The 13,571-nt window shown below is 46.9% G+C and overlaps 1 protein-coding gene across 5 annotated transcripts in view; it reads right to left on the bottom strand.

The window, feature by feature from the left end:
- Positions 1-4,900: 4,900 nt before the first annotated feature.
- The window catches only part of ZNF23 (zinc finger protein 23), a 14,567-nt gene continuing 5,896 nt past the window's right edge, over positions 4,901-13,571 (bottom strand). For 3 of the 5 annotated variants that reach the window (XM_010850903.1, XM_010850907.1, XM_010850904.1), the window contains exons 4-6: positions 11,349-11,475; positions 10,572-10,685; positions 4,901-7,189 (exon numbers count right to left, since the gene is read on the bottom strand). In XM_010850903.1, coding sequence (XP_010849205.1) covers positions 5,391-7,189; positions 10,572-10,685; positions 11,349-11,475 — 2,040 coding nt within the window. In that variant the 3' untranslated portion in view covers positions 4,901-5,390. Of the gene's footprint in view, positions 7,190-10,571; positions 10,686-11,348; positions 11,526-13,571 lie in introns of all 5 variants that reach the window. The other 2 variants (XM_010850906.1, XM_010850905.1) reach the window with 1 other exon arrangement.

Below are 13,571 nucleotides of genomic sequence, written 5' to 3' on the forward strand. Positions count from 1 at the left end.
ATCAGTCCTGGGTGTTCATTGGAAGGACTGATGCTGAAGCTGAAACTCCAATACTTTGGCCACTTCATGTGAAGAGTTGACTCATTGGAAAAGATCCTGATGCTGGGAGGGATTGGGGACAGGAGGAGAAGGGGACGACAGAGGATGAGATGGCTGGATGGCATCACTGACTTGATGGACATGAGTTTGGGTAAACTCTGGGAGTTGGTGATGGACAGGGAGGCCCGGCGTGCTGCAATTCATGGGGTTGCAAAGAGTCAGACATGACTGAGCGACTGAACTGAACTGAAGATATTTGTACTCACATCCCAAAGCACTTGATGGTTGTACTCAGGGTGCCACTCCCCCACCCTGGAATTTCTCTTTCTGCAGGACAGCCTCCGGAGAACTGACTAGGGCCCCTGTTGTGGATGAAAATGTATAAACCATATAAACATAGGCACGAAACACTTTTTCCCTTACTAATTCACTGACATCTTCCACTCAACAGAAATTATTCACAGGCAAGTTCCACCCAGCTTGTGAATGTTGGAGGTGGTGTTGGAACTGTGGTGTTGGAGAAGACTCTTGAGAGTCCCTTGGACTGCAAGGAGATCCGACCAGTCATTCTAAAGGAAATCAGTCCTGAATATCACTGGAAGGACTGATGCTGAAGCTGAAACTCCAATACTTTGGCCACATGATGTGAAGAACTGATTCACTGGAAAAGACCTAATGCTGGGAAAGATTGAAGGCAGGAGGAGAAGGGGACGACAGAGGATGAGATGGTTGGATGGCATCACTGACTCAATGGACATGAGTTTAAGTAAGTTCCCGGAGTTGGTGATGGACAGGGAAGCCTGGTGTGCTGCAGTCCATGGGGTCGCAAAGAGTCACACATGACTAAGTGACTGAACTGAACTGAAGTTCCGACCTCACCCAAAGAGTTACCCACAATAAGCTTGCGGTTTGCAAGGTGAGTCAGTAAACCAGCAGCTCCAAGTAGAGAAGGCAGAAAATGATATCAATTAGACAGAGGTGAGGTGAGGACACAGAACAGGGGACACAGTGCTAACCAATCAAGGAGATCAGGGAGGCCAGCAAAGGGGAGGTGGCCTTTGGCTGAGGTGTGTGAAGGGGGAGGGGAAAAGTTCTCCAGGTAAAGGACTCTCCTCACAGTTCCCTGGGTCCCTTTGCTTCCTCTCTCTTCCTTCCTTCCTGTCGTCAGGAGCCTCCAACTCACCACTCCTTACTTTAAGCCCTTCCCAGGAGAGCATGGTGGTGGATCCCACCTCCCCCATCTTGTAGGTTCTTCCTACCCGTCTCACCCCCACAGCCTGGCTACTGAACGCTTGTGTTCTGAATTCTGCATTTCACTTTTCCTGATGGAACGACCTCTTACCTCCCAAGGGATGTTTAAGCAAAGCCCTTTCCCCTTACTCCCAGGGGCCTGGAACTGCCTCCGCCTTGAAGTCCTACAGCAGTTCTATTTACCTGCATTCACCTGCTGGCTCAGATAGTAAAGAACCCACCTGCAACATGGGAGACCTGGGTTCAATCCCAGGGTTGGAGGACAGCATGGCAACCCACTCCAGTATCCCCAAGGATGGAGCAGTCTGGCGGGCTACAGTCCATGGGATCGCAAAGAGTCAGACACGACTGAGCGACTAAGCACAGCACGCAGTCCTACAGAAGCTCTATATTGTGTTCACAATATAAGCCTCGAGTCAGATTTCATGGAGGGTAGGAGTGAGGGTGGGGGTGGAAACAGGTTGTGCTTCTTTAAGAAAAGTTTGCAACGCCTTCTATGCGTCCTTCTGACTGACCTGCAGAACTCGGGATCCTTGCCGCACACAGTCCAATTCCGCGGCTTCACGCACCCCAGCATTCCCCCACCCCGACTCCCACCCCTGCGCCCTGGTCTCTAAGATCGTGTCCTCCCCCACCCCCGCTCCGCAGATCAACAGGAGACTTACCGTCAAGGGCTCAGACCGGCTGCCCCCGGACCCCGCCCGGGAGACTCCTCCGGACCAGAGCAGGGAGAGCCGGCCCGCGCCAAGGTGACCCCGGCAACCTCGCGCTCCTAGTTGTTTCTTCCCGCCCTGCAGTGAGCAGACCGGCCGCCGGGGGCAGCAGGGGCCAAGCTGGCGGTCTGTGCGTCTTAATGGCTGGCTCCTCGTGCCCACAGCGCCGGCCTCCGAGCCCTGGACCCGCAGGCCCGTCCTCTCCGCTCTCTCTCACTTCGAGACCAAAACAGAGTCCCAGGGCGACGAGGCGCACGCCCAAGGGCGACAGGAAGGGAGGCAACCACTGGAGGCGGCCACCGGCTGCCAGCGCCGCACGTCTATGGCCCAGGACGGATGGGACCCAGAGCCTCAGGCCCCCACCTGCAGCTGGTGGGCCCCGGAGCCCCGCCCAGCACGCCCGGCAGATGCGTCAAACCCTGGGCAGGACGACCCCTTACCTTGGCAAGCCGAGGAGAGGGGCGAGAGAGGTGAGTGTGGCCGCGCCGCTGGGAGGGCTTCCTGGAGGCTGGGCTTCGGCTGAGTGTGGGTGGGATTTCAGTGGCCAGGAGGGGCGAGGAGGGGGCCTGCCCTCGGGGGCACTGGAAACACTTGAGCACCGACCTGCGCAGGGTAGGGGCTGGTGAGTGGGGAGGGAAGGGTGGAAACCAGAGCCGGAGCGGGACTCAGAGTCGGCCTGGGAAGCCTAGGAGCAGGCGGAGAACGCCGGGCCCCTGCAGAGCGGGCTCAGACCTCAGGCGGAAGCCCCAGGAACCCTGTGAGGTGTGGGAATTTGCTGAGACCACGTGGTCTGTGGTGCGAATAGGGCCCGAGAGAAGGCGGAAGGGGCTTCAGGGAGCTCGCGGCGGCGAAGACCGAAGTTCGCTCCTCTTCAGATTCCCCAGGCACTTCGGTAACCTTGGCCTGTGGATGGGTCCGCAAATGTTCAATTGAACTGAGTGGACTGTGTAAGGGAAGGGGTGTCCTCAGTTCCTTGCCAGGAGAAAGAACATCAGAGCGGCACTATGGTCTGGGAATAACAGGGATGTCAGAGGCGGAAGCGGAACATCTTAGGAGCCTCTTCTCAGAACCCCCAGCCCCACCACAAGGAGAGGGCTGCCACCCAGGGGGAGCTGTGCTGTCTCTTGTCTCCCCCCCGCCCCAACCCACCCCACCCCGACCAGATGTCACAGAAGCCCTGCCTCCACCCATTGCACACACCCTCCCTCCCTGATTGGGCCTCTGCTCACCAGGCTTCCCAGACCTGCTGGATGCCCTGAAGCAGCCATGTTTTCTTCTGAGCCTCAGTTTTCCCTCCTGATCTGGACAGAGCAGGATCAGGTATTCTCTGTGGTCCCTTCCAGTGTGACAGGCCTGGGCAGAAGGGTGCCCTGTGCTGCAGGGATGGACCATGCTTACCTGGACTGAGAGAGACACTTGATTTAATCCTGACCCTTCCAGGCTCATGGATCCTATTGAGAAAAGAAGTGCTTTTGCGAGGTCTCCAGTGCCATGGCTCTTCTTAGTCTCTGGAAGGCCTCGACTGGACCCAGGCAGCTTCTTCACTGGAGTAGTGAACATCGAGGCGACAGGGTATCAGGACTTCTGGGCCATAGAGGCCACATGACTTCATGAGACTGCGGTTATCTGCTTTCTTCACCCCCGTATCCTTGGGATCTAAGCAGGGGACTTGCCATGGATAGTAACAAAGCTACAGAGAGGGAGAAAACTCTCAGGAGCCGTCTGGGTGAGATGGGCCTTACGCCCTAGGTCCAGCCCCAAACCTGCAGATCAATAACCTTGAGACCCAGAGGCCAAGTTCACACAGGATTTGGGGGCAGATCTGGAAGATAGGTTCTGTCCTCAGTGATTTTCAGCCTTCCTAGAGTCCCTGCCTTGGTCCTGCCACAGCAGAGACAGTGCTAAGACTCTACCTGGAGCCAGGACTGCAGGACTTCCTGTCCCCATCTCCCCTGTCACATCCAGAGACTAGCTAGAGAATATTCATGACCTAGGTGGAATGGGGTGAGCCACGGCCTTCTACCCTCTTCTCTGGCCTGGGTAATGGGACACATTAGCTAGCCACTGATTTGCTGAGTGACCAGGGGCAGTGGCATCTGTCTCTGGTTTTCAGTGTTTCTGTAAATAAATGAAGAACTTGGATCCTATGGCCTGGGGCACTTCTGGGTCTGTATGGTCTAGATCTGCCCAGAGGAGGAGGCAGATGATTGGGTGAAGGACTATGCTCTCCCGTGTCCGGGGGCCTCCAGGGTCTGCCTCCACCCATGTGCAGCTTCCAGAAGCTGGAGTCGGGTGGGGAGGGGTCACTTACACAGTGGTCCTGGACATTCTGCTGAGGTGCTACACCATGTCATTAGCTTTCTGGCAGGAGTGGTTCCTCTGAGATACACAAGACAGTACTCCCAGAAAACACTGGTCTTCTGAGCTACAAAGTGCAGGAGCAGCTATGGGGTAAGTGGAGCTGTGGGGCATATGGTGTGTCTGAGAGTCTGTGTTCATCTTGATGTGGGACAGAGGTTTGAGGGCTTACTATGTGTGACTGTATGCTTTTAATATTTACTCCTTAGAGTACTCCTGAGACTGAACATCTTCCTTTATTAGTCACTTTTATATCTTTTTTAAAAGCTGCCTGCTATTGTTGTTTGCTGGGTTTTAGAATTTCTCTTAACTGTAAGATCTCTTTGTATATTACATACATGTTAATAACACAAATTTTACAAATGTATTCCCACTTTTGGTGCTTTATCTTTTATTTGGAATTATTCAAAATGGAAGCATAAAGATTCCATTTTGAAAAGCCAATTTATCAGTATTTTCCCTCATGGTTGGTGTCTAGCTTTCATCTGATGCTTAGAAAGGTTTTCTCCATTCCATGAAAATAAAAAGATTTACTCATATTTTTCCTTTAACGAAAGCTTTATTGTTATACCTCTTTACAAACTGATGCATGCTTGTTGTCAAAAATTAAAGGGCAATTAATTTAGGTAAGTAGTTAAAGAGTTTTTCTAAGAAGAAGGTATTGCTGTCTTCCATTTATTTAACTTCCTTTCTGTGGCCCTCAGTGGAGATCTGTAAGTTCTCCACATAAGTCGTACATAATAAGTTTATATCCGGAAAATTGACTCTTCTTGATGCTGTTGGCAATGGAATATTTTCCTTCATTGTATTTTCTATTGGTTGTTGGTATAAACCAAACTATTTATTTTTGGATGTTATTTGAAAACTGGTCATCATTCTTGATTTAAAATTGAGTAAAATGAAAAAGATTTGTTTCCTTATGAAGACTCGGCCATATTAATTTCCCTTTCAGAGTTTTCCACCATGGTGAATCTGAGGACACTTGATCCAGTTCAGCATTAATGCCGACAATTTTATACATCCCTTTCATTAGGACTTTTCTTCACTGTGGATGCTCTGATGCTGACTAAGTTGGAAGCTAAACCTGAAGGCTTTCCCACACACATTACACACAAAGGGTTTCTTCCAAGTATGAACTGTCTGATGTATAATACAGTCAGAACTATAGCTGAAGCCTTTGCCACACTCCACACATCTGAAGGGTTTCTCCCCAGTGTGGCTTCTTTGATGCCGAATTAAATGAGCATTAACATGGAAGGCTTTTCCACACTCCTTACACTGAAAGGGTTTCTCTCCAGTATGGATTCTCTGATGCACAATATAGTCAGAACTACAGCTGAATGCTTTCTCACATTCCATACATTTGAAAGGTTTTTCCCCAGTGTGTATTCTCTGATGCCTAGTTAGTTTTGCATTGATGCTAAAGGCTTTCCCACATTCCTTACATTGGTAGGGCTTTTCTCCAGTGTGGATTCGGTGATGATCGAGTAGGTTTCTTTTAGAAGTAAAGCATTTCCCACACTCATTACATTCAAATGGTTTCTCCCCAGTGTGAATCCTCTGATGCTGCATTAATTTTGCATTAACGTTGAAGGCCTTTCCACACTCATTACACTCATAGGGCTTCTCCCCGGTGTGGATTCTCAGATGCTGCCGAAGCTGGGAGTTACATCTGAAGGTTTTGCCACATTCTTTACACTCATAGGGTTTCTCACCCGTGTGGATTCTCTGGTGCTGGATTAATTTCCCTTTGACGCCAAAGGCTTTTCCACATTCAGTACACTCATAGGGTTTCTCCCCTGTGTGAATTCTTTGATGCTGAATGAGTTTTGCATTACTACTAAAGGCCTTTCCACACTCCTTACACTGAAAGGGCCTCTCTCCAGTGTGGATGTTCTGATGCTGCCTAAGCTGGGAACTGCACCTGAAGCCTCTCCCACACTCAGTACATTCATAAGGTTTCTCTCCAGTGTGGATCCGCTGATGTTGAATTAATTTTGCATTAACATTGAAAGCTTTCCCACAGTCATTACACTCATAAGGTTTCTCTCCAGTGTGGATTCTCTGATGTATGATATATGCAGAACTGCAGCTAAAGCTGCTCCCACACTCCTTGCACTGATAGGGCCTCTCTCCTGTATGGATTCTCTGATGCCTACTTAGACTCCCATTAACACTGAAGGCTTTTCCACACACCTTACACTGATACGGCTTCTCCCCACTGTGGATTGTCTGATGTGTAATATAATGGGAACTGTAACTGAAGCTTTTACCACACTCTACACATTTGAAGGGCTTCTCCCCACTGTGAAGTCTTTGATGCCAAATTAATTTTGCATTGATGCTAAAGGCTTTGCCACAATCCTTATACTCATGGGGCTTCTCCCCAGTGTAGCTATCTTGACCCTGATTAAGTTGAGAATTACAGCTAAAGTTTTCCATTAATTCTTCACATTTAAAAGGTCTTTCCCCAGAATTAATTATTTCCTGTTGAATAAGTTTTGTGTCAAAGCTGAAGGCTTTCTCCAGTCCTGTACACTCAGGGGGCTGCTCTCCAGTGGAGATGATATGACACTGATTCAAATTTGGACTCTGACTAAAAAAACACTCCTCCATGGGGCTAGTACTGTCTTTGACCATCTTGTCAATGACATTGCTGTTTTCTTTCTTCACACTTCCTACTGAGTGGACATCCTGCTGTTTCTCTAGAATATAGGTTTCTGAAAAGTCTGTTTCCTTAAAAGAGTTCCTCTGAAGTTCGTATGATATATTATATTTTTCTTCATACATTTCTTCTGTCAAATTATTGTTAGTCTGGATATCAATATCTAATATAAAAAACAAAACATAAAATATCATGTAAGAACCATGTTAAAAAAAAGAAAAAGAACTGTGACAGAATACATGATCAAAGTAATCGAGAGGGCTCTTTAAAATCATCAGATTGGGCCAAAGAATCTAAAGCTGGAATAATATGTAGCTATTTAAAAAAATGAAATAAACCCATGTGTGCTGATGTGAAAAGATGTCAGATACATTTTTTACTGGAAAAACAACTTGAGATATGGTATGTAAAATATCTTCCATTTGTGTACAGAAAGTAAAAAGGGCCGACATACGTCTATTTGAATATGCCTAGGAGTCTACTGCAGGAATACACAAGAAACTGAGCAAACTGGCACAGGAATTTTGGGAACCTTCCCCACTGCTTCCACTTTATGCACTTTTTGTACTGTTTTGAGCATGTGCAAATATTACAAATAGTAAAGTAATGATTTTAAAAGATCACCAGTCTCTAAACCAATAGCCAATAACAAGAAGGTTAAGAGTAACAGCAGTGAGACAAAATTCTAGGTCCTATCTGCCAGATCAAGATTCCTTCTATCACATCATATTTTACTACACTTTGCAGTTTCTGTTAATAAAAATGGAAACTGCTTAAGAAGGAAAAGGCACAGAATCCAACATGTGGCAACAAGGGATGGCAAGTATTGACAGCACTAGGAAGCAAGTGGGAATGAATTTTGTTTGTTTTCTTAGAACTGAATTTCTAGGCTTTCCAAACTTTCTCCTTTAACTTCTTTTTCTGTACTTGTGAATGGCTCTGTTCAGGCCCATTTGATCCCTTTGACCCAACCTCTTCCCACCCATACCAGAACACTGCTGCATTCACCTTGTCTTTCCTCATACCTCCTACAATCCTAAAATTGGTCACTCTCCAACATTCTTTCTGTCATCTTGTTAGTTCTTCTATAATCCCCACAGTTCTAGTAGAACTAATGATCTCTATACTTATTCTCAAATTTCTCAAAATTGGCCCCAAAATGTTGCCTCTATTTTTTCATGTCTCATCTCTTCTCAATCACATGTAATAAGCCCCATACCCCAGTATTTCATTATAATACCAAGACGATAATGCGAAACAGTAATCCCAAGTCATCTTTCTCTTCCTGCAGGACATGGGTTCAGTCCCTTGTCTGGGAAGATTTCACATGCCATGGGGCAACTAAGCCTGCATGCTGCAACTACTGAAGCCGGCAAGCCCAGAGCCCATGCTCCACAATAAAAAGTAGCCTCTGCTTGCCACAAGTAGCAAACACCCACATGAAGCAACAAAAGACCAAGTGCAGAGATAAATTAATTAATTAAAAAAGAAATCAACTCTGCTGACATAGGTCTTGTGCCCTATGATTTCCCCTTCTGCCTGCCTAGAACCCATTTGGTTCCTTATCCCAATTAACCTACATACACTGATGAGATGAATGTTTCTATCCTCTGCTGACATCATGATGGGTTGTTCAAAGACTTCAGGACTGTGGGCTGCCTACAGAATGAAATCTAGACTTCTCTGACTGAGAATCTCCACAACATCACTGACTTCCCCCTCTGTTTGGTCAAACACTTTAAACTCTCCATTTCATTTCCAAAATATGTCTTCCTTTGTCAGTAAACATCTGGTTGTACAATCACAAGGAACAAAAATCCAATAAAACCATCTTTTAAAAAAAAAAAAAAAGATTTATCAAAAGGATGCAAGAGTATCTTGTGGACCCCAAAGACAGGAATTAAAGCTGGGCCTCATGAGAAATAGGAAATCACCTGGCAGCTACTCTGTGTGAGCCCATGAGAACCTCATTACTTCAAAAGAGAATCTTGGCCCTGCCCCAAACTAACTGAATGACAACCTGCACATCTGCAAATGCCCAGGTGATGCATTCATTCTTCTTTTGAGAAATGCCAAACTGATAGCAGTACTTCCTCCCACCTTACTTCCTACAGCTTATTATATACAGCTTTCTGCTAAAATACATTCAGTTCAGTTTAGTCGCTCAGTCGTGTCTGACTCTTTGTGACCCCATGAATTGCAGCACGCCAGGCCTCCCTGTCCATCACCAACTCCTGGAGTTTACCCACACTCATGTCCATCGAGTCAGTGATGCCATCCAGCCATCTCATCCTCTTCGTTCCCTTCTCCTCCTGTCCCCAATCCCTCCCAGCATCAGGGTCTTTTCCAATGAGTCAACCCTTCGCGTGAGGTGGCCAAAGTATTAGAGTTTCAGCTTCAGCATCAGTCCTTCCAATGAACACCCAGGACTGATCTCCTTTAGGATGGACTGGTTGGATCTCCCTGCAGTCCAAGGGACTCTCAAGAGTCTTCTCCAACACCACAGTTCAAAAGCATCAATTCTTCAGCCCTCAGCTTTCTCACAGTCCAACTCTCACATCCATACATGACCACTGGAAAAACCATAGCCTTAACTAGACAGACCTTTGTTGGCAAAGTAATGTCTCTACTTTTGAATATGCTATCTAGGTTGGTCATAACTTTCCTTCCAAGGAGTAAGCGTCTTTTAATTTCATGGCTGCAATCACCATCTGCAGAGATTTTGGAGCCCCAAAAAATAGTCTGACAGTTTCCCCATCTATTTCCCATGAAGTGATGGGACCAGATGCCATGATCTTACTTTTCTGAATGTTGAGCTTTAAGCCAACTTAAAGCTCACTTAAGCTTAAGCAACTTAAGCCACTCTCCTCTTTCACTTTCATCAAGAGGCTTTTTAGTTCCTCTTCACTTTCTGCCGTAAGGGTGGTGTCATCTGCATATCTGAGGTTATTGATATTTATAATGAAACCAAATTTAACATACACTATAAGTTAGGCGCTTGGTACATGTTCTCTTTTTATCACCAAGCCACAACCCACAGGACTATTACCTCATTTTATAATTATTACTCCATTTTCAAGAGTGAGAATACTATTAGAGAAGGCAAATTACTGACCTGCTCAAAGTCACACAACTATGAAGTAGCACAGTTAGGACTGCATCTGAGAAAGTCTACTCCAAAGCCTAGGTTAAAAGACTTAATTCTGTATCCTTCATATTAAGTGGATAGTGCACAGGAAATAGCAAGGACCCAAAGAAGTACTGAATCCATTCCTTTTGTTTCAGATAGAATAACAAAATTAGGATTGAAAAGAATTAGAATGAAGCATTCAAAAAAAGATCTGTTCTTGGAATTACAAAGAAATAGCGAACTACAAAAACAGAAAGGTCTCAAATGTTCCTATCTCTAGAAATCAAAATTTATTTAAATGTTACTCTGTACATCTGGCCAATAAACATGGCATGCTTCTATGTTGCTGAAGTTGACTTTCTTCCTAAAGGGTTAAACTACTTTCCAGCATAAGGGCAATATGTGCCTCCCTTACCAGTCCAGAGGCCCTGGGGGCCTGTGCCTGCTGCAGAGGCCAGTGGAGATGGGCCCTCCAGCTCACCTCCTCCCTCCAGTTGCGAGATCACAGCAGGTTTGAGAAGGGGAAATCCTGTTTCAGGGAAAGGAAAAAGGAAAGGCAGGTGAATAATCTCTCACAGCTGATTTCTTAAACCTCTTCTCAGATTGTGTCAGTAATGGGGAGAGAAGGAACAAGCCCTAGGGTGGTCCTGTGTCTAAGAACTATGGGAAAGGGGTGGGGTGTATGGGTAGGAAGGTGTATGTGTAGGGTGGGGTGGGAGTTAGAAGCTTGAGAAGATGTGGGAGGATCTGGGCAGGGCCAGACTGAGACACTTCATGCAGGGCAAATAAAGACATTCTGCCTAAAGGGACAGATACCATTTTTTGACCATGGCCTAAATAATATTCCAAGTACACTGATATTCCTAGAAAGACTCAAGAGATGCAGTATGGGTAGGGGGAACCTGAAGGTAATACCGCAGAACAGGAAGCTACTTTTTTTCCTCTCTGTATCCAGAACAGCCTATAGGGTGAATCAAGAGTGCATGCCAGTCCCAGCAGAGTCCTATATTGGCCCCAAAAGGGCTTAGGGTTCATCCTTCCCAGCAACCCCTGGGTCTAGGGGATTAGGAATCAGCTCCTGAGGTTCCTACTCCGTAAAGGATTACCAGAAGCCCCCTTGCAACCAGTAAAGGGAAAGGAAGCCAGGAAACCCTAATAAGCAGTCTGAGCCCCGGGGAGAGAAAGTGCTTACCCAGGGAAGCCATATTGCCATAATTCTCCAGCATCACATCCCTGTACAGGGCCCTCTGTGCAGTGGACAGGCCATCCCACTCCGTCTGGGTAAAGTACACAGCCACGTCCTCGAAGGTCACCGACTTCTGAAACAACAGGTTCCTGCTGCCCTACGGCCAATTCCATGGCTCATGCCCTAGGTGAGGGGCAGAGGGCAGTATGAGGGCTTGAAGAGGCGCTTGTGGAGAGCACAGAGGTAATAGGGGAAAATATTTACAAAAAATACCTGGAAAGTAAGGCATGGCATATCTGGCTTACAGCAGAGAAACCTCATGCCATATTTCATACTTACAAAAGATGACATTAAGTTGAAATGAAAGAAAACAAATTCGCATGACTGAGTTCTCCCAATGCAATTGCTTTCTTTCAGTTAAGGTACCATGCCCCTCGCTGGCAGCAGCAGCACTGGACCCACCCATAGGCTCAACACTCTGGCCTTGAGATCTTGCCTTCTGCGCCCAGCTTACCACACCTCACCCTCACCCTCAAGCCAGCTCCAAAGCACATCCATGGCTTCTATCCCATCCACCCCCCACCTGCCACAGATTCCTATCATGTTCCCTCTATAAGAGGATACACAGCCTCTGCTCCAGCACCTCCAGCAGAGGAAGCTCAGTGTTGCCCAGATCAGCTGGGTGGTGTGGGGGTGGAGAGTAGGGAAGAGGAGGCTGTCCATTCTGCTTCCAAATGGGTTTCACTGAAAGCCTGTTTTCTGTTACCCTCTCCCATTCAAGCCTCGTCCTGTCCAACTTCACCCAAGACTTCACTGTCTCTCCAAGGAGGTTTGGGAAAGAAGAAAGGTCACCATCTTTTCAGTTACTCCTCTGCATCACTCCACACTCAGCACAGACTCCTTCCTCAGCCTTCTGAAACACCTTTGGGACACACTGGCAGCGATCTGCCTCTCAACTATTCTCTACCAGGATGTGTCTTGTTCAATTGTACTGGCCTTCAACCCATCAACCATTGTAGTCCAACCTGTAAGCATTTCTGTGAGTCACTCATTGTGTGACCTGGATAAGTCAAATAACTTCGCAGTACAAAATGAAATGCCCTCAACACCAGCCACCACCCACTTTATCCCACAACCAGTGCTTCTTCCTGAATTCAAATCTCAGCTGGTGTCTCCCACCATAATCCGCATAAAAAAGAAACCTGGTGATTCATTCCTGGCTCCTCCCTCCTTTACCCCACCCCAATCCTTTGACTCACTGTCCTAGAGATTTATATGTTAAGCATTACCTGAATTATGTTAAGCATCCTCCTCTTTAGCAACCAGTTGTCTTAATGAAGCCTACCTCACCTATACTGACGGGATTTTTTCTGAAATGGTCACTCTCCTTTCAAATCTCCCCTCAAAACTATTCCCTATATAGCCATAAGAAATCTGAATACATTATGGTCCCACATGTGACACAGGGCTGAACAGTAAAGAGTCATGCAATGACTGTGTGACTGTGGACATGTCACTTCGATCCCCTTTGCCTTTTGTTTCTTTTGTGGCAGAATGAACACAACACAGTGCCTATCTCCCAGAGCTGTAGTCAGGACTGAGTGATCCACGTAAAGTGCTTACTATGGTGGCTGCAGTATAGTAAGCTTCAAATGGTGTAACTAGAGTCACTGTGACTATGATTATTCCCAAATTATGTGAAGAGTTGACTCACTGGAAAAGACCCTGATGCTGGGAGGGATTGGGGGCAGGAAAAGAAGGGGATGACAGAGGATGAGATGGTGGGATGGCATCACCGACTCAATGCACATGAGTTTGGGTGAACTCCAGAAGTTGGTGATGGACAGGGAGGCCTGGTGTGCTGTGCATCATGAGGTCGCAAAGAGTCGGACACAACTGAGTGACTGAACTGAACTGAACTGGTAGTCCATGGAGGTCCATGGATGAACATCAAGGGGTCCATGAAATCCCTGAAATTGTATGGAAAATTGTGTTTGCTTGTTATTCTGGGGGAGAGTATCCATAGCTCTTAACAGAGAACTAAACTTTGACCACTGCACCCCAAGCCCTGAAAGCCTCTCCAGGACACAGTGAGACATCCCACCCCACAGTATATCCTTTCTTTTTTACTTCACTTGACCCCACTCTCATCTTCTGCTTGCCCTGGAATTATAGGCGTAACCATTATGTGGATCTGGTCCTGCTGTCCCTCTTTATCTATATTCCCCT

Source organism: Bison bison, unplaced genomic scaffold (genome assembly GCF_000754665.1).
Source record: "Bison bison bison isolate TAMUID 2011002044 unplaced genomic scaffold, Bison_UMD1.0 scf7180017864297, whole genome shotgun sequence".
NCBI classification, from domain to species: Eukaryota; Metazoa; Chordata; class Mammalia; order Artiodactyla; family Bovidae; genus Bison; species Bison bison.